General features: G+C 39.1%; 1 protein-coding gene across 2 annotated transcripts in view; it reads left to right on the top strand.

Annotated features, from left to right (window-relative positions):
• Positions 1-21,721, top strand: part of MCC (MCC regulator of WNT signaling pathway) — a 187,954-nt gene that overhangs the window by 138,269 nt on the left and 27,964 nt on the right. For both annotated transcript variants that reach the window (XM_041399190.1, XM_041399191.1), the window contains 7 exons: positions 3,617-3,823; positions 12,648-12,794; positions 13,093-13,182; positions 13,839-13,987; positions 15,670-15,810; positions 16,973-17,073; positions 19,312-19,495. In XM_041399190.1, coding sequence (XP_041255124.1) covers positions 3,617-3,823; positions 12,648-12,794; positions 13,093-13,182; positions 13,839-13,987; positions 15,670-15,810; positions 16,973-17,073; positions 19,312-19,495 — 1,019 coding nt within the window. The remainder of the gene's footprint in view (positions 1-3,616; positions 3,824-12,647; positions 12,795-13,092; positions 13,183-13,838; positions 13,988-15,669; positions 15,811-16,972; positions 17,074-19,311; positions 19,496-21,721) is intronic.

The following is a 21,721-nucleotide window of genomic DNA, read 5'->3' as shown; positions in this document are numbered from 1 at the left end:
ACAGGAGAAGACATGAACAAGCTTTTTGTTTCAGGTGGAAAGGTGTCAATGACTCATTTTTACAAGAAAAATTGTACTGACAGGTTGATCTTGCAGTGAGGAGGTCTCTGACCATTCTGGATGGCTTTTTGTCGTAATAATGGGAGAAGTTCTTTCTCTCCCTGCTGGTGCCTGAGGAATATAACAAAATATAAAGCAATTAATGTTAAGTAATAATTTGAAGAATGTGTGTATGTTTGACTTCTGGTCTCTTGGGATCAGTATTAAAGCAGTTTATTTGAGTATCTCAGAGGATTAGGATCAGTACTTTGAATGTTGCCAAGTACTTTTTAGAGTTTGAGGGTTAGCTATTTTCAGAGGTCACTATTCACCAAAAGAGAGGCTGTGGATTCTGGAAAATAGGTAGAGATCAGCCTGTGTGAGGCCCACAAAGGTGTCTGAAGTGAGATACCTTTAACAAAGGGAAACCCATACTTAGAGCCCCTCTCCACCATTACACCCCTGACTGCCGGTCATTTCTGCTTTCATGTTTCCTCAGAGAAGAAAATGGGGAGAATTTTAAAGTGGGTGGAATTGTGAATGGAACCTGAAGTTTTCTGACCACCTTTTGCTTTGGCTATTGGCTTTTTTCTTCACCAACAGACTAATGCATTTAAATGTTTTGAATCCTTCAGCTTTGGTGGTTAAATTTCACTGGGTTCCTTTTATTGCAGTTGCTGCTGAATTACTTTTTGCTTATTTTATGCAAATTATGTCACCCTAGCTGTCTCAATTGCTTCTGCCCCACAGAAACTGAAAAGACCTTGAAATCAAATTTATCAGATTGTCTTATTAACTGAACTAAAAGCATACTTTAAGAAAAGGATCTAAGAAAATTTCCACAGAATAGTCCGATTAATGCCTTGTTTGTTTTGGAGATCACATCAGTAACAGATACCTAACCACTGAAATTTTTCTGATTAAAAAAGCTGTAAGGATTTCCAAGCATGGAACATTTAGAATATGAGAACAGCTGTACTGGGTTGAAACAAAAGTCCATCTACCGAGTGGCAGATGCTAATGGAAAGACAGCATCAAAAATTACATGCATAGTATGTTCTTTTCCTTCCTTCAGAGATGCTTCCAGCAAAGTGGGTCTGTAGAAACTTGAATAAAAGATTATGTCTTTGTGTTGAATTGTAGTGGGTGAAATTTTCTTCTCTGTTTCTGTCTAGTGTGCTTTTGGACCTGTCTAAATTTTTGACCTCCATAAATTCTGTTAGAAATAAATTCTGCCATTGAGTTACATCATGGGAAGAAGTCCTGCTTTACTATCTTTTAAATGTGATACTTGCTGATTTAATCTGATATCTCATCTGTAACACAACACTTCTTGTAAAGAAAATAAGGTAGAGAGCACTGATGGCAGCGTCAGCGACAAGACTGGAATTACCATCATATGACATCTTGCTGCCCTGTGCTTAGAACATGACATTGTAATTCAATCCCATACTCTGTGAAATTATACCTGAATTATCTGCTGTGCAGCAACACACCAGGTAAAACTGCTCTGTAATGCTGCTTTGAAGAAAACTAATCAGCATTATTTTACATAGCTATATCTGTGTACAGTGTTTATGTTCTGTTTTCCATGGAGGATGGTTGGTAGCATATTGGACACGAGAGAATTGCTCTAATGGTAGTGCTCTGAGAAGCAGTGGTTTAGGAAGGGGAGGGCTTGGGAAAATAGCAACACTAGAGCATGGGGAATGGGGAGGAAGGGGACAACAGGAGAACTTTGAATTAGAGGGATGAGAAAACAGCTGGGGGTGGTGTGGGGGAAGAAGGGAGAGGAGAAATCAGCCACAAAGAGGTTTAAAATAAAAATGGCATCATCAAAAGAGGATGCTCCTGCCATTACAGAGCTTCTCTTTATATTGTGAGATTGACCACCCTGTGCTTATTCAGATCTTGAACTCACCCTCATGCTGTGTTGAAATCATTTACCTGGTCATAATTTGAGACCTGTGGGTCCAAGTGAAGCTAATAACATTGGATACCTGCAGCTTCTTCCACCTCACAGAGATGTTGCAAGCCTCTGCTTTTTCAGAAAAGTAACTTCAGTTTCCTGCCAAATCTGTAAGCAGAATTACAGTGTAGATACTCTGATACTCTGTCAATAGAGTTTCATAATTGTGGCTCTAAAATGTATTGCAGTTTTATGTAAGAGAGACATGAAATACAATTCAGAAGGATAAACTGAACAAATAATAAAATCTCATTGATACCTCAAAGTCAGACAATGCTGAAAACACTGGTAAGATTTCTTGGAGAAAAAAAGAAGTGTCTCCATCTAGGCTTATTATTTTTGTCTGTAGTCTAGTTGGTTTTTTTGGTCCCTCACAATTTAAAGGAGTAAACAAAGCCGTAAATATTCAGTAGTATATAGAATCATAGATTCCTAGAATATGCTGAATTGGAAGGGACACATCAGGATATAAATGTTCTTTTGAATAAAATAACTAAATAGATTATTGTTAACCTTGGTATATCAGTTATCTTCCATATTAGATGTAAAACTATAGGCTTTAGCTATAACTGGTTTTTGGATTAGCCAATTAAATGAAACTGTCTGCATTGACAGTGATGTCATATATTCTTTAATTTCCACATCTCTTCCCATCATTTCAATACACACTGCTTTCAGGGAGATTAAGAAGCTTATGGACAGCATTTGGAGTGGTTTTGCTTGTTGCAGATATCTTCCATAATTAGACATGGAACTCAGGCACAGCCTACAGTGGGTAGTAGATTCCAAACTGCATGTGGCTCCCCAACAGGCTGTTATGCTGTGTTTCAGCATGTTAGTAGCCATCCTGACAGTCAGTTCAGGCATGGCAGTATTCCCTTGCTGGTTCTGGGTGCTTGTAGTTCAGTTTTCCCCACTGTAAGTTCCTGAATGTCCGTTGAACTGAGCAGTGTGTACACAGCTCTGAGCACAGAGGTGGGATGGGAAGTGCTGGATGCCATTGTGTTCCAGAGAAACCCAGGTTTTTTTAGGTACTAGAAAGCCTGTAATCCTAGTCAAGGCCAGAGTATTTTCTTTTATTTTGCTGTCAACTCAAGGAAAGAACATACTCAGGGACATGGGAAAGAAGAACCCTCTTTTAATCCTCTCCCAGTTTTTTTATTGCCCTTTTGTGGCATTAGTCTAGCAACAGACAAGGCCCCATGCCATGCACGTTCACTGACTGCCCATTTCTGCCTATTACTCAGCAGGGAAACAGTAAGTACAGTGCTCACCCATGACAAAGAGTTATTAATTTGTTCTAAAGTATTCTGAGATTAAACTACCAGGGTTGCTGTCATTCACAGGTGACGTGTTTTATTTGCATGCATTTGTCTGCTTTGGTGTTTGTCAGTATGAAATGGTCAAACTGTCAAAGAAAATAAGTAATAATTTTGTTTGATATTACTTAGCAAACAAAAGAAGCAAACTAATGGTGTTGAGAGGCTGGGAGTGTATATATATGTGTGTAGAGTTGCCTGTTAGCACACAGTTCTGTCCCATCTACCCATTAATCCTGCTCAGTTGTCTTTGCCCCTTTCTGTTTGTTGATGACTGTGTTTTTTGCAGACTGTGGAGGAGATTGAGGGAGTGCTGGGACGTGACCTTTATCCAAACCTGTCTGAGGAGAGGTCTCGGTGGGAGAAGGAGCTGGCTGGCCTGCGGGAAGAGAATGAGAGCCTCACAGCCATGTTGTGCAGCAAAGAGGAGGAGCTCAACAGGACCAAGGCCACCATGAACACTGTCCGCGAGGAGAGGGACAGGCTGCGTAGAAGGGTAAGGCTGCTCCACAGATGATGTCCTCTTCCTCCAGCCTGTATGTTTTTGTCACCAGAACAGGCTTCTCTTTAATCTCACTTCCTGTGCTGGCTATAGGGTTTTTTGCTTTCAAAGCTGGGCTGTACAAATGACAAAACTAGGAGAGAACTGAACATAATTGAAAAAGAGTGCATGAAAAACAGCTAGCATGCACAACAGCCTGATTTCAGAAATCAGAAAAACTGATATGCATCTTCAAGGAAGCATACATAACTTGGGTATAGAGGAAGCATACGTAACTTGGGTATAGAGAAAGCAGATGTTCATCTAGTGAATTTTCCTGTGAGGCTGTTTTTTCCTGTAAACAACAAATATTTCTGTGTTTTTGATGGGAATTCAATTTGTGATTAGGAGAAAGAAAAAGAGCAGGGCTCCTGTCAGTGTGCAGTAATTCCCATGCTGAACAATGAGTAGTTCCAGCCATGTCCTGCTTCCCTGTCTACATTTTATGATGCTTTAAGGTCAGATAAAGGCTTTGTGTGGAATCCAAAGTTAAAAAAATAAGGGGGGAAGATTTGTTCACAAAAAAGATGAAATATCTGAGAGAATGTGACCTCAATCTCAGTTATTTTTAAAATTTGTTAACTTTGTACCTGGTAAATATGTGGAGTTTTGTACAGATATGAAGTTTTTTAATTTTTAAAACAGGCAGTTTCAAGTTCGTGTTCAGTCTAAATGACAATTCAGACCACCATATCATGGTAAACTATTGCAAGTGTTACTCTTTACCTGTTGGCAGCAGATGATACCTGTTCCAAACCAACATTGTTCCGCAATGACCATGTCATAAAAGCATGAACCTACATCGTGTAAGATTTGCAATCTTCAGGCATGACGCCTCAATTTACCTTTCAAAACTCCCTGTCTTCTCCTAACACTAAAAAGGCATGTGTTATGAGGCAAAAATAGTAATCTCATATCATATAAAGCTAGACCACTTTGACTTTTCCTTTGTCAATTTTTGTCTTACTATATACTGTAGGTTGTTTTCAGTCCTGAAATTTTTGGACTGATAGTGACAGCTTTTTTTAGTGGAGGCAATACTACCCCTCGAGCCACAGAAGTAGCGTTTATGGACTGACTGGACTGTTGCCAAACTGAGGGAGTGGACATCAACACAAGCAGGCAGAGAGTTGAAGTGTGTGCTTGAGAAATTTGCTTACACAAATGTAGTTATTGACACTCCAGGTGACACAGATGAATACTGAGATATCAAACAAGAGAAAGATAGGTGGCCTTGAGTATACAAAAGATTCCTGTTTTGAGAAGTATGGCATGCAAGTTAAGGGGCTTGAAAGAACAGTAACAAGAATTTATGCTGACATCCAGGAGTTATTCAGTTGAAAAACAGAAAAGGGGAAGGAATTGGGGTTGTTTCCTCAGGGATCAGCATGACTGAGCCATAGTAGCAAATTCAGTCCTATGACGTGCCAGAGAAGTTATTTTCAGTAGAGGTTGGAAAAACTGTATAAAGAGTGGTGAGAATGTTATATGTCATTCTTATCTCTTAAAGGTGCAGTTTAAATTGGCAAAAAATTATGTAGTCAATGGTCAAAGAAATGGTCATGTTCTGTAGAGGAGGGACTTGTCCTGTTCAGCATGGCAAAGCAAATTTTCAATTTGTTTTCTCTTCAGAAATGCTAGAGAAAGAAAATAAAAATGGGAGCAATGAGTCTCTAAACTCGGGGACAAAACTGGAGCGAGAGCAGAATAACACAAACCACTTGTGGCTGTAGGGGCACAGAAGTTAGACTGTGAGGTGTCCAAGACATAGGAAGATTGTGGTTCTGAAGAAACAGTAAGGAGTTAAACTACTGACTACTTTCTAAATGGAGGTTTGAAATATTAAAGGTTTGTTTGTATAATGAAATATATTAATATGCAAGGATACCTGTTAAAACCAGGATCATTACATTAGGATTGCGTCTGAAGGAATTCAGAAAAAGCTAAGCTAATACAGCTGCATTAATTCTAGAGCCAGCCTTAGCATCTTTTCACGATTCTACTATGTTTTGTCTGGCTGCCAGCAGTTCCAGTTCTCTATTATGGAGGTATCTCTGGTGGAAGCAGAATTAAGGTCATCAGCTTGTTTCAGTTGTTTGTAACTACAGAGGACTTTACTGAAATCTGGTAATTACTATCATCCTTATCGTGCAAAACAACTGATTTATTACCCCCACCAGAGAATTTAGTTCGTGACATATGACCCTGTCTGCACACTATGTAATTGTTGCACTAGAGACCATATTTGTATTTTTAGTGTAGCTTCATATCCGTAGTGGCAACAAAATAAATGGTTTTTTTGATCTATGAAATATTTTCTATATGCCACCTGAACTCAAAAGTCACTTCAAATTATTTCCCTGGAGAATAGGAAAGGAGACCCAACTAAAATTTGGTTATTGTCCTTCTCAAATTAAATTGGGTGAAGCGAACAAGCTTGAAGTTGACCAGATCAATAGGTCTGTTCCTTCAGACCAATGCCTGTAATCAAGCAGAGTGCTTTCAATAAATTTTTTCTCAGGCTTGTTGGAGATGTAATTTAATTAGGTTTTTACTGCGCTCAGTTAACAGATTGAGCTGCTCTCTGGAACAGTAGCTAAGAAACAACATACATTCAGAGTTTGTTTCTCACAGGTCATTAACGAGTGAGGTAATTGCTTACTTCTGTAGGTTGTCTGCAATGTGACAGCTAGTTTCATCACACAGAGGTTTATTTTACCTCTGCATTATTTTGCTGCATTAAAAATAAAATCTGTTCAGATCCGGGCCAGTCAATGCCCTAGAAACTGCTTACACACAGCTGACCATAATCCTGAGTCCAGTAATACCGATAAGATGGTGGGGAACTTCTGTACCAGTCTGTGGGATTATTATTATTATTACATGAGAATAAGGCTGTAATCAGGTCAGCATTATTTACAACTGCTACACAGAGTAACAGGCTTAAGTAGTAGAAGAAAAAGTAATATTTCTGTTCTTACACAAAAGCCCTTGTATCAGGAGGGTATTCACATGAGCAGCAGTGAAACAGCATATAAACTCCATCTTGACAGTAAAGTAAAAATAGTGGGTTTTTTAATTACTACCCATAAAAGTTGTCAGATGAGTGGTACCTCAGTACAGTCTTACGGAGTTGTTTGGCATAAAAGGCAGTGGATGTGGGCAGCATTCAGCCTTTCCTGAGGGTGTTCTGAAGAGCTAAGTCTAAAACGAAAAGGCAATTCCAGGTCTGAAAGTCTGTTAAGTCTGTTCTGCGTGAGCCATATGTCAGCTTGTTCAGTTAATACCATGCTTCTGATTGTGAAGGCTTTTCTGTACCTTCTCCAAACTCAGCTGAAGTCACCAAAATTACCAGAACAAAACCACTTCATTACCTGTCTTCAAATGAGACCATAATGGAAACATAATTTGTGGAGTAGTAGAAAATTAGCATTTTATGTGTGATCCCATCATTTCCCACTCCAGAGAACTTTGATTTGAGCAGAGGGCTCTCCTAAAATATGTGATTCTTGTGAACAGTTGAAACCTACCCCTGCCACAGCAGGACTCAAATCCTTGGCCTTGCAGGTGTTCTTTGGCCCACACTGTTCTCAGCTGACACAAAGTTGGCAGGATCTGCTGGACTTTGTTTTGTAGTCACTCCCTTTGGGATCAGAAGGTATTGTTCCAGATTGCTGGAGAGCACTGATGCATTATGGGCCCTTAGAGATTATTATCTTCTTGCGCAGCTTAAAGTGGCCCTGGAGCTGTTCTGCCTCCTTTGTCTCTTGATGAGCACCAGTAACCTGAGGTAGCAGCCCAAAGCAATTTCCATTCTCTGTATCCTTCACTTGCATGGTATTTGCTTATGCAGCAATATCTCCTCTTGTGTATCAACAAAGTAGAGTTTTACTTCTGATTCCAAGCTGGCATGCAAATACTCAGCGTTTAATTGACCTTATAGATACCAGGAAAGATTTCTTTACCATACTCAGTTGATCACAAAAGACAATACACAGGAACTCAGCAAACTTTTTTTGCTCTGGTACTCAGATATAGGAGAGGCAGAAAATTATCTGGCTAAAAATGATTAACACTAGGACTAAATGAAAGGTAAGGTGTTTTTTTGGCTGGGAAAGACCCTCACCACTCAGAGCAGCTCAAAGTGTTACACTGGTGTTTGATTTGGCATCTTCTCATCCACAGATATGCAGTACACATGAATAAATTAGAAAGTGGGAGAAGTTCACTCCTTGTGGTTTGTTGTAGTTCATCTTCCTCTTCTGTATAATAGGGGAAAGGAAATGAAGCAGCATTAAAATGCTGAGGGGGAAAAGTGCTGTTACTTGAAGGGTTCAAAGGTACCGTATGATGAAACATAGGGTCACAAGTAGGGTAGAACGCAAAGAATCACGGGCATCTCCCTTATTTGCAACTGGTTTAGAAACAAATGCAGCAGGTGTCCTTCATATGTGGAAATCATGACAGAAACAGGCAGTTCATAGCTGTGGTGTTTTATTTAGGATATGTCAATGAATCATGTAGTTGTCACTATGTGTGTGCAAAATAAAAAGACTAAAAACATGCTTCTCAGAGTCATGGTTACAGATAATGAAAATCTTCCACTGAAATATTTTTCTGTAACCCATGATGCATTTGGACAAAGATGTCTGTGACACCTGTTAATTTCTTATTAAGTCTTTCATAAATTGAATATTGCTATAGTGTGTCAGCCCCTTTTCTCTTCTCTTCTCTCTTGCTTTATTTTTTTGTTTTTAGTTCTTAAGGTGATAAGAAATTACCTTTAATTTTTCACTATTTCCTACTCCAATTCTCTGCATTCAAAGGAAAAAAAATTAGAAATGCAGCTCAACAGTTGGTTCAATTGCAAAACATCAAATATTAATAAGTGACATTTGGAGTTACTTTTGTTCATATTAATAACTTAAGAACATCTGTTTGCATCTGACCTTTCTTTTGTATCTAGGCTATCCATTGCTCTGAAATCTAATGGTTCTGTTCCCTTGTGTCTCACTTAATTCAGGTACCAGAAGTGCTGGAACCCTGGAAAGAGCAGGAGCAGGTGCTCCTGCTCTTTCCAGGGTTCAAGCAGTTCTTTACTTATGTAATTTCTTGGAATTCCTTCAGTCATTTGGAAGATCTTTCTGTATATTTTTTTCTGGTTTTCTCCTTTTTCCTTTCATTCTGATCTCCTTTTTTTTTTTTTTTTTTTTTTTTTTTTTTTTTTTTTTCTAACCACATAATAAGATCTGCTTGCCAGACAGTTTCCACTTCATTTTAGTGCTTCAGGAGTTTTATGGCAATTTTTAGTACCCTGCTGCATGTTTCTGTTCTTAAATGAGTGTGATGCAAGGACTCAAGAAATTTTTCTCTAAATCCTTCCTGGTTATTCCTCCTCCCAAACTCAGAAATCCACACTCTTCCTGTCTTATAATGTAACTTTTTTGGGTTTGTTTCTATACTTGTCTTTACCCATTGGAGTAATGGGTAAAGTAATTTTGCCAATTTTGTCATCAATTCCTGCAAGATATTCCCTTCCTCTCTCTCCCATTTCCAAGTGTTTATTGTCTCATGTGCAGTACTGCAATTTACCATCATTCTATGAGTTAATCTTCAGAATAATTTATATTACATTGGTAATGATGCTAAAGACTTGACACAGGGGGTCAGACAATTTTTTAATCATGCCTTTAAAACCAGTCTTTTCATAACCTGTGCATTCATTAAACCAGAGAATAAAATGGCTCTTCTGAACTCTCATTTGGGTTTGGGGTATTTTTTTCTCTTCTTTGGTCATCCTTTGTTTTTTCTGTAGAATAGCCACCAGTGTGAAAAAGTACTTTCTCAAGAGATGCTGCATACTCCTCTATTTTAAATGGAGGTTTTGGTGACCAGAAATAGTTACCTAATGTGTCTCTGGGCAGTGTGGTAGATGGGCAGCCCAGCCACAAGATGCTTGATGAATGTGTGAATTGTGAGATGCGTGATTTTACTCGTCAGACAAACTTACCCTCTTATCCTTCTCAGAATTAGCATCCTGTACACAGTGTTGCTAAAATTAGTGCAGTTATTTATAGCAGTCAGTCCAGCATGTAATTTCATAAATGAAAGCCTGACTTAGTAAATACATCAAGAAGGACAGATAAGCAGGCAGCTTGGTTTTGTGGCAGTGAGTTGCACAGATTAATTGTGCTGTGCTCTGAGTTTTCTTCTAGAAGTGCTTTCCTGAGCAAAGCTTTACCTGACTACACTCTTAGCTGTTTTAATTTCTCTTTCTGTTGCCAGTGTTGTTTTACAGATTTGTATGAATAATTAGCTTTGTAATCCTCGCCAATAGTCACTTCACAGTAAGAAAACACAGAATAAAGGAAACTTGTCTGCATTAAAAATTTGTGTGATACAGTCTTTGCATAAGGTAGTTCTAAACTTCAGAGTCTACCAACACGTGGCATTTAAGCAACTTTACCACTCTCCTGTTTGCACGTAAATTTTAAATGTTACTTGCTTTTGAACCGCAATCTTTCAGGACTGGCTTCTGAGCGTAGGTGAAAATTTTAGCAATTTTTAAGCTGGACATGGAGGCTGGGGTTTTATTTTATAAAGAATACATCCAAATGGTCTTCCTATTTGTTTGCTTTTAAACAGTGCTGTAACTTAAGCAGTTGGAGAATTTAATTTGTAACAGCCTGTGTTGAAAGAAATAGTAATAAATGGCAGTTTTGACTTCATGAAGCTTAATGAACTTTTGGTGTTGCTTTTTTTATTTTTTTTTTCCCTCAGTGTCAATGCCACAGTACAAATCCTATCTGCCCTGACATTCCACATCTGCAAGCAAAAATATTCATGCATGGTTTATTTCAGGTTTGTGCATATCAACAGGCTGAAATTAGTGGTTTGAGCTAGTAGAGCACTTTGGTCCTTAAGGTTTGTGTTAGTGCAGCTGTACCCATGTTGAAGCTAAATATGTCTGTATGAACAAAGGAGGCTGCAGCTGCAAATATGTAGAAGATACGTGCTATGGATGTCCACTTCATATTCTCTGCTCAGTTAACTTTATGAGATAATTGCATTTATGATACATAATTCTGGGTCAAGCACCCATATCCATTTTTCAGCAAGTTACTTTTAGCATTGGGGGATTTGATTTGAGGTTTTTTTGTACTTTAATTTTTTGGAATAATTTTGTTCAAGGTGTAGCGCTCTGCCACAACAGAACAGGGAACTTAGAAGTACAATGTAACTTTATGTGTTTTTATTGTTGCCACCTATGGCTTTTTAAAAATACCCTGTTATGTAAAACACACAAACATTTTTTTTCTTTTTTTTTAATTTGTAAACACCTAAAAATTCTTTTGACGCTAAGTGTGCAGGCAGTCTGTCCTTCAGTTTGCATACAACTGAGGGAGAGGCAGGGGTACTCTTCAGGAAACAGGAGCAGACTGTAGAGGTTTGTAGGAGACATAAAATACTGCCTTGGTGACTGGAAAGCTTTCCAACTTGAGCTCTTTCCTCTCTGCAGTAAGTTGAAGCATTCTGTACAGAGAACATGACTGCTGCTGCTGCTTCAAGCAGAGATTGATAAACACTGTCTTAGATGCACCTAAGAAAGACCCAGTGTCAGACTTAAGAAAGTCTGAGCTTTGATGTAACTTTATATTTGGGGTTTTTTGACTAAGGGACTTCAGCTTGCTTAGTCTTTGTATAAATGTATTTAGTATAAAATCCCACCTTTCTTTAGACAGTAGGAATCACAGTTGCATTTCATGCTACATACAAGGGGAGATATGGGCTGAACTTTACTTGACTGGACTTCAGATAAAATTTCTCAAGTTCTCAAGTTTTGTAGAGGGACTGTTTCAACAAAATTGCATAGAAACCTGTGTATTTAAGCACAGCTGTGTTCAGGTGAATTTCCTCCTTAGATGGTTTCTTGCACCTTCTCCCATCTCACACTCTGTTTGAGGTCTGTGGGAAAAATGAGCTCTGTCACTTTACCTTGTGTCATAACTGTTGTGTTAAGCAGACCATTTATTCCTTGTCTGTTAAGAATTATTCCAAGGTAAACACTGTAATCTTTAGCACAGCTGTAGTTTGGCTTCCACAGACTTTTCTTTGTTTTTTTGGTTTTTTTTTAACCTTTAAACTGAAAATCTTTTGACATCAGTTCTACAAGTATCTGATCTGTTATGAGGACCATGCTGTGTTTTCAGGGTACGTTTACAGAGAGCTTTTGCAGACTGTTGGTTGAGTATTTTGCTGGTATTTTTTTTTTGTCTGTACATTACTCACTAAGTGTAGTTTTAGTTGACTGTAGTTTCAAAGCATGATTAATGTTTGAATTTCTTTAACCTTTAAATATGACCAAGTCATCATGTGATTTATTTATGTCAAGAGTTTTTTTCAGCACTGGAGTTTTCCATTAACAGGAGGATTGTAATTTGATTTGTTTAGCCATCATCATCTTAGGCTGGAGCTTTAGCTTTTTACTCCAGAGAGAATAATTTCTATAGCTATAGTACAGCTGAAACTTCGAATACTTATTCTGCAGTATTCTGCATATTTCCGCATTGCACATATTTTAAAAAACTGATAGCTGTGGGATTTTAAAATAACCTACACTCATCTGCTCCCCATGTGAAAACTTTGCGGCCACCACAGTACAAAAATGTAACTTCTGTGCTGCAGCCAGAAGCAATTAGACTTGGCTAGACAATGAGCAAATATCCAGACTGTTTAAACCATAAAAGTGGAAAAATCAGAATGTTACGTTTTATTGCAGGTTCGGGAGCTGCAGACTCGTTTGCAGAGTGTGCAGGCCACGGGCCCATCCAGCCCGAGCCGCCTTACTCCTGCCAACCGCCCCATCAACCCCAGCACAGGAGAGCTGAGCACCAGCAGCAGCAGCAACGACATTCCCATTGCCAAGGTGGGGTTTGTGTGTTTGTGACCCTTTTCATGACCTGGGAAAAGCAGGCTTCACTTTGTGCTGTGGAAGCATGGGATTAACTGGGGGATGTTTAGGGCAGTGCTGAGCAGATCCATGAACTTGAGCTGTGGAAAGGAATTAAACATTATTGATTGTAGTTCTCTCAGTTACAACGCAGGGCTCAGTTCTCTAGTAGTTTGCTTCAGCTTTGGAAGTATAACTAGAGAACAGATGGGGTTTGTGTGATCTTTATGGGGTGTGGGCTGCTGTGTAACCTGTGCAGCATTCTGACTTGCAGATTGCTGAAAGAGTGAAGTTGTCAAAGACAAGATCAGAGTCTTCATCATCTGATAGACCTGTCTTAGGATCAGAAATCAGCAGCATAGGGGTAAGGACTAAGAACTGTGTGCTTGCATGATCCATGTTCCCAATAAAAGCATTGTTTTCTTAATAAAATTAATGATGTGGACTATCTGAAAATACTTGAAAAGCTAGTTTGAGCAAAATACATCAACAAAGAATATTTCACCCTGTATTAAGCTCAAAACCAGTAGCTAGGAGTCATTCTCATAAGTGACTTAAAGAGGAAGATTTTGGAATCAGTTCCAGCAAAACACTCTTCGTGAAGACTCTCCTGTTTTCATTTCACAGCCTTCAACCAATAGCAACTGGATTCTGCTTTTGAAATGCCAGTTTAAATCAATAACACTGTTGTTACTGTGTGTTAATATTTCTTTTACTGAAGAACTTGGCTCTAACCCTTTGTTAAACCCTCAAGAACTTAAATAACTTGCATAGTAAGTTTTTTAAATGCATAATGAAATAGTGAACTTCACCCTCGGTTAGTAGAATTTTAGAACAAAATCGCTTCTAAAATTGGAATTTTGTAAGTGTTCTATTCAATGTAAAATTCATAACAAAAACTGAATAATGAATGCATTGAGGTGAGTGCATGCAAGCAAATGCAGTTCTCAATGCAGAAAGGTATCTGGGAGAAGTCCAGGGGGTGTCTCTTCACAATGATCTATTAACTGCCCTGTACAGGTCTCTAGTACCGTGGCTGAACATTTGGCACATTCCCTCCAAGACTGCTCAAACATCCAGGAAATCTTCCAGACTCTCTATTCACATGGATCTGCTATCTCTGAAAGCAAAATCCGAGAGTTTGAAGTGGAGACGGAGAGATTAAATAGGTGAGCTAGAAATTCAGATGTGCTCACACATGTTGTCTTCTGTTAGCTTTATTAGAGTTGATTTCATTGTTACCCTTTTTGATCATTTCTTAATTCAATTCCTGCTCAGCTGTGGCAGCTGCAGATAAGCATGGAATGTGCTTGCTGAAGAGGAGATTGAATTGTGTCCTAAGGATTCTTTCCATGAGTATGAGTTTGTTTGTGCACTATTAGATCAGCGCAGCACCTTCCCTTCTCTGCACTCTGGAGTGTCCCTCTCTGTGGCTGACCAAGTAGTCATGGCATCTTTTTTTCATAAGACACATTACTCCTTGAAATAAGGACTCCCATAACTTAGTGTGCATTATTCTGAATTTAGCTTGCTTTTTGTTGTCCTGAAGAAACAGAAGAATAGCATTTAACTGCCTTAATAAATGTACCGATGCATGGTGGTGTGGCATATATACCAGCAAATAGGTTTCTGTCTGCAGAAGGATTGCAGTTTTCTGGTTGCAGTTAAAATACTGCTTGTGTTATCCTTTAGCAAGCTCTATCAAAACCAGTGTTTCATGTCTTTTTTGGCACATAGAATCAAAACTGTGGATCAGGAGTATGAGAATTGTGTCTCAGCATGTCTCTATCCAAATTCTGTCTTCCCTACAGCTAGCTCAAATTTAGTCTGATCAGTACAATATCTCTTTTTATTTATAGCTCGTTTTTGTAGTGCTGCAAAACGTGATTCTTGTTTTCTTTTTTTCTGTACACTGCACAATTATGCTTTGACAACATGTGTCATTGTAGGAGATGTCAAGATACAGAAAATGGCAGTTCTGGCATCTAGAAAAGTCAGGGCTTTGTTCGGACAAACATATATACTAGCCCTTCTCAGTCTTCTTTGTCAAGAAGTCAGTGATTTTAGAGTTCTGGATGGCATGGATTTCTTCATTATCTACCTGTGCAAGGTTTTAAATTGTTTGTCTCTCTGGTTTTGGCTCATATCCAGTTTTTTCAGTTAGTCGTAGTATGTCGATGTGTAGTGGTTTGGTGGTTCAGTTGTCAGCAGAGAGAACAAACAGTAATACTGATACTCTGAATCTTCATTTTCATCTTCAGGGTTAACCTCATTGAGGAGGGTATTACAGTTAAGCTTCTGTTTGACTTTTGCCAGAACATTTGGAGGTTACATTGCCCCACTGAAACCTCATTCGTAGTTTGGAAGTTGCCTCTCTAATCACAACCTAAACATGACTTCAGGTGGAATGGTTACTCTGGATTTTCAGAAGAAAGGAGGCATTTATGCAACTGCATGATCCCTGCACACACCCACAATCATACTAATGAATATGCCATTTGAAACAAATTGCAAATGTGGTAGCAGAAGGTGAGGAATGAAGGCAGAAAAATTGCGCAAAAGGTTAATATGAAACTGTCCTATGCAGTCTTGTGGCTGCAGAACAAGGGTACAGCTTTCTGCTTGCTGCTGCTGCACAGGGTTATGATTACATTTTATGAGGAGGAGAAGAGGATGACCTAAGAGAAATTTCTATCCTCTTGGCTTTTGATAAATATACAGCACTGATGGATTTTTCTATCTTCATTAAAAAACACTTGTGTAGACTAAGAAATTTTCATTGTTTCAAAGTATGATTGTCCTAGAATTTTCAGTTAAGCTTGAAGGTTGCACATTACTTGGTTTTTTGCAGCCGTATTGAACACCTTAAATCCCAGAATGACTTGCTGACAATAACACTGGAGGAGTGCAAGAGCAACGCAGAGAGGATGAGCATGCTTGTGGGCAAGTACGAGTCCAATGCCACAGCCCTCAGGCTGGCACTGCAATACAGGTATGTACATACACAAGGGGCTCAGCCAGGAAGAGTGAGCTGGGGAGACTTGGTAGAAATGTTTAAGAGTGAACTTGATGGTGTGCTATAGTAATACTGTTTATTTTTTGTTTTCTCCCTGAAAAAAAGCACCCCTTTGGTTAAACTACCTGACAAACTACCCAACTGGAGTAATTCCTGCAGTGTATTTCAACTGTAGTTGACCAGCATCTAACAGGAATGTAGAGGTTTATCTCTTAATTCTTAAATACTGAATTAACATTTGATTTAGGGGTTGTGTGTAGGCTGAGACTGTATTGCTGAATCCAGCCTTAAGATACAGGTTCTCTGTACCTGTCCCAAGACCAATGGAGCAGAGAGTGTTATACTCCACATAACTCAGAATGACTTTGTATGACGTTAGTTGGAATTGTGGATTAATGGCTTGGTATTTGGTAGTAAGTATCTAAACTTGCATCAAACTGTTCACAAAAATACAGGGTCACTTAACACTTTCAACTGCAACTAATTTGGGACTGGCAGGTTTGGTCTTGGAACAAATTGTGTGCCTTTTAAATAATGCATTCTTTTACTGTCAGCCTTGAGCAAATTGCAATGGAGTGTAAATTGCTAGTAGTATATTAGTATGTATTTTTAAAAACATTAAATGCAACAGGGATTGTATGACTCATAAATACAATTGGAAGCTGTTCTGTTATAAGGAGGAACATCTTATCGCCAGGACAGAGCAAGAAGTGTTTTTCTTGCATCTTTTCTGCTTACAACACTTTGCATTGTATAATTATATTGTAGAGTATAAAATACTGTATGTTGTAAAGTGAGAAGATCTGGGAAAAGTTTCTCAAAGGGATCTTGACCACTGGTTTTATTATCACCTGTTTAAAACATGCTTCTGGAGCTTTCTTTATTTCAGGTCACTCTCTTATCTCTTGGCTTGTTACATTACTTGAGGCCAGCCTGGCACTGTTACAAAAATGGGGAGACTGCTGAATGCTTGTAATAGGGGCTCTGTGTATAATGTTCTTTAATATCCCTGCTGCTAGACAAGTAGTAGAGAATCGTGCAGTTAATCAGACAGCTCTTTTTTTGTTGTTGCTATTGCTGGTGTTGGTCTTCTTTAAATTGCAGTTAACATTTTGTGTGGGTTTTTTTTCCCTTTCAGTGAACAGTGCATAGAAGCATATGAGCTGCTGTTGGCATTGGCAGAAAGTGAGCAGAGTCTCATTATTGGGCAGTTCAGAGCTGCAGGTGTTGGTTCTGTTGGTAAGATATCAATGAATCATTTGGTTTTCGTGGTTTTTTGGCATGTCAGTCAGCATTAGAATTGGTTGTAATGGTGAATCAGGTCATCACCCATTACTTAAGAATGCTCTCCAGTCATTTCTTGTTTTTAGCTATTTAAATTATTTTATACATCTCAAAAATAAGGGTAAAATGCAAGAGAACAATTTAAATTCACCTGTGTTGGTTTCACGAGGAGATGCCTCTTCTGGCAGGAGTGAGATTGTTGTAGGCGTGCAGCTGTACAGAGTGGAATAATTAAACCATACTTGTGAGCACAGGTGGTTTAGGACTTTACATCTGTGATAGTTGCAAGTCCAGATTCACTAAGATTGACTCCCCAGAAACAGTCTAATATATGAAAAACTGGGATTAAAATAATACAAAGCATTGAATAGTTACAAATAGAAAAAAATTTAAAGGCTGTAATTTTTCACCCTCTGTTTTACCTCTGCTCTGGAATTTTAAAACATTCTATCTTCTGTTTAGCCTGTATGTTCTGGATTTTACTTATTTTGTCGTTAGTTAATCCGGTGGCTGGGTGTTGTTTTTTAATATGCTACCTGCTAAATAATACAACAAGCCACTATCATAGGTACAGTACAGTTCAGAAGTTTGGAGCTTTGCATTGCTGCTGGCTCCATTCTTCTGATAGAAAGAGGTGATTGCACAATGGAATTCCAGTGTTAGTAGTTCCATTCCTTTAATGGACAGGAGAAGGCAGTCATAGTAATCATCAAGTGGAAAGAAGCATTCAGAGAGAGAATAACTCTTCATACTGTGCTGAAGCATAGCAAGTGCCTGGTGTGTTAGGAGCACTGGCTTCACAGTAGAGGGGATGTTTGAGATTTTCTTCCACCTTTCTCCAAACTCTGTTCATTCCTTTTCACAATGTGCTAGGGAACTTTCCCCAGCTGTCAGTGAGTAGCAAAAGTGAATTTAGGCTCAAATTTTCTATTTGTGTAGGTGGTAGAAAGAAATCTTAGAAGGGAGAAATACTTTGTGTTTGAGTAGGATTTTATCTGACATGCATTTTATGGAAGAGACTGTAGTTAAATTTTTATGTAGGTATCTGTCTACAGCTCTTAATTATGGTATTATCAGTTATAGCTGTGAGATAGAAATAGTGCACATTTCCCACTACACAGCACAGCATGGAGGAAGCTGTGTATGGTTTATGTACCTTTACTTCATTATGAAATTTGATTAACACACCTAGATAAAATAACAGATTTTTGGTTTGAAGATCAGTCAAGCTTTATATCAACATCTGCGAGTGGAAAATTCGTGGGAGTTACATCACTTAAAGATGAGCATATCCAGCTTCTCTTAACAGAACATTCACCCTTCCTTTCTTCCTCATTAATGTTACTTCTAGTGCATGTGCTTCTCTCAGCAAGTGTGCAGTGCAGGTTATTGACTTGAAGAAGGATTAAATGAAAATCCAACACAGAGCGAGCTGTTGGGTTTTGCTAAAGTATAAATATATTATAGCCTAATCCACAAATACATTTGTAGATTTTCTGTGTACCCAATAACAGGTCTTAATTTAATGACTTGACTACAGTGCAGCTGGAAGACTGTAGGAGTAGTGATAGTGGTGGTTTCAGTCCTCCTTCTCCTGAAACTTACCAGCTACACAGGTGCTGTATAACCACTAAAAATTATAGCAATTTAACCAGGGCTAGTTTTCTTTTGGCTTAGTATGCATGACTGTAAAATGTGAGAGGCTGCTTCTGAGCAGCAGGGCAATTCTTCTGTCTGGCTAGGCAGCCTGTAAGAAGGTGCTCTTGGCAGACCATCAGGTTTGAGATCAAGATGCCTGTGAGGAGAAGTTCTGGAGATGACTACACTGTGAAACCATGCTGCACCGACTGGAGTAAGAGCTGTAATGGAAGCTGAGGCTTTTCCAGTGTGTTCATAATTTGAGCATCCAAACCTAATGTTAATGGAGAATGCACACCCATTGTAAACAGACAAGTTAAAATTCTGCATCACTTAAGACATATTGCCTGGAGCCACAAGTACCTGGAACTTGTCACTGGGAGCATGGTGCATTCAGGCCAGTTTTCCAGTTACCACTGATGCTGACAAGGAAGTGAAGTTGCTTTCAGTTCACAGATTCGTAATTTATTGTTATTGTCTTGGTATAAACTGAGAGTAAGTGGAAGGATCTCTTGCCTTAATTCCTGTCTGAAAGATTGTTTGCTTGAAAACTAGGGGACCAGACTGGTGATGAAAATGTCACACAAATGCTTAAGAGGGCTCATGACTGCAGAAAGACAGCTGAGAATGCAGCAAAAGCCTTGCTGATGAAGCTGGATGGGAGCTGTGGGGGAGCCTATGCTGTCACAGGCTGTAGTGTGCAGCCCTGGGAAAGCCTGTCCTCCAACAGCCACACCAGGTAACTGCAATTCGTCTGCTCTCCTAATCTCCTAATCTCTGATTCCAGATGAAAAGTTGTGTTCTATTGTATTTGCTGAGCTACCTCCCCTCACCTCAGTCCTTTGGCTTCTGTGCTTTGATTTGTAAGTCACTATGCCTCAGTGGTCTAATTGTCTTTGGACTTTGAGCAACTCCAGCCAAGAAGAATTTTGTATAAATTTGTTGCAAATGGGTGACTCAGGACTTTGATCTTCTTCATGAAGGGCAAAACCACTAAGTTTGTTTTACTACAGTGACTTTCTTACTGTTTTGTTGGAACTCAAATCATGTTCTTGTTACTCATATCTGTTGTATGCAGACAGCATAGATGTGCAGGGAAGCAGTGACCTGAAACAGGCTTTCGCTGACATTTTGGGGTGCTCAAGAATTGTTTTCTAAATGTTGCAAATCTAGCCATTCTGTTTTAAACCATTTGCTCTCCTTTCTCCTTCCTTACCCTTTGCACCCCTCCAAATTATTCCTTCCCATCCTGTTCTTTTCACTCATGGTGTGGGATAGATTGGATTCTTCCAGGAAAGACTGGATACTGCAGTGTTTCTGAAGACCTATAAAATAATAAAACATAGATGAGCTATTATTCCAGAAGTGTACCAGTTCAAATATATGTGCCAGCAACTTCATTTTGAGTTTTTGTCTGCCTGTGGTCTAGTTGTACTCTGCAGTAAATATGTGTGCATGTGTATGGATAGAAATTTGGCAAGTGTCCTGGATAAATACAGATGAACATTTTTCTCTTTAAATGTTATTTTTGTTTCTCAGATTTGCTCTAAAACTTCATTTTAATTCAGCTTTCTAGCCAGATCTTTATTCAAATGCAGTCATTTTCTTTGACACTTCAGAAGTTTATTTTAGTACTGTATCATTTCCTCTTCTTGCTGATGCCTCCTCCAAAGGATCTTATTTCCTGCCATATGACTGGCATGGAATAGCTAAAAAGAGAGCAAAAAGGTAATCTGAGGGAACAGGGTCCTAATGTGAGGTGAATTTTAATGTTATTTTATTCAGATAAATTTTCTGGTGCACCCTCAGTGCGAGAAAGCTGTGTCTTTACATAGAAATGATTGTGGCAGCATCTGTGCTCATAGCGCACTGATCACACTTTCTACCAAAAGCATTTAAACCGAGCTTGGAAAGACATTACAAGAAGCTGTTTCAAGCACTTGGCTTGCTGTGTCTTAGGCCATATCTACACCTGTATGCAAACATGTTGTCTGTGTCTACATGTAGTAACACCTCTACCCAAGCCAAGCTCATTTCCCATTCTATTGTTTGAAAGGGTCATTTTCAGTTTTTTCAGAACTACCTCAGTGTTCTTGCTCCTTGTGAGATGTGTGGCATGTAGTCAAGGCATAGTAATTTTTTTTTTTTTTGTCTTGGAAACATTTCAGGCAGTTTCCAGTATTGATAGGGAAGAACTGCGGGGAAGGGGATTGTTCCTGTTTCAGTGTTTGCTTTCCTAGACTTGCACTGAAATTGTTTGGTAGGAATGTAATCTCTACAGCTCTTGCTTGCTTTAGCAGAATTTTTGGGAGGATAAGAGTCTGTGTTTGTGTCTGTGTTCATTGGTGGTCAGCTGGACCTGTGTGTATGTGTCCATGTAAGGTGATGGCTCAGTAGATAAAGTTTCAGCAGAGAATATTTAAGTGGCATAGGATTTAAAATTTCATCAGGATAAGCTATGTCATGAATGTGAAAATGCAAATTTAGTGTTCTTATATGAAAGAAATGTTTTCTCTTGAGCCATTATTGTCATTGTAGTATTTTTTTCTGGTGTGGGGCAACATATTGTGCTGAATGAGGTAGCTTCTACAATTTCTTTTTATATAGGTGGAACATAGGGGATAAAAGCTGTTGTCACTCACTCAGAAGCCACACAATAAGTCAGGAATTTGTGGCGCTCTGATCTGATTGTTACTTACAGATTGTTGTCCCTCTCCCTGCTGTGGTTCGTTTTGTGGGGGGCACCCCGGGGAGTCCCCGGAGGGCCCCCTAGGCTGTGAGTTGGCTGGCAGCAGCAGGCAGGCAAGGAGACTCCACATGGCTTCTGAGGGTGCTGATTAGATGAGGGTTTATTGGGGGGCCCATCCCCGGGAACAGCATGGCTACTGAGGGAAAAGGGGGAAGGAGGGGGAGCCTAGGGGAGAGAAGGAGCAAGCGGGGAGGAAGGCTGAGAGAGGGGAAGAGG

Source organism: Onychostruthus taczanowskii, unplaced genomic scaffold (assembly GCF_017590055.1).
Source record: "Onychostruthus taczanowskii isolate IOZ18803 unplaced genomic scaffold, ASM1759005v1 scaffold158, whole genome shotgun sequence".
In the NCBI taxonomy this organism is placed as follows: domain Eukaryota; kingdom Metazoa; phylum Chordata; class Aves; order Passeriformes; family Passeridae; genus Onychostruthus; species Onychostruthus taczanowskii.
The sequence above is the reverse complement of the archived record's forward strand: the minus strand, read 5'-3'. Positions and strand labels throughout refer to the sequence as shown.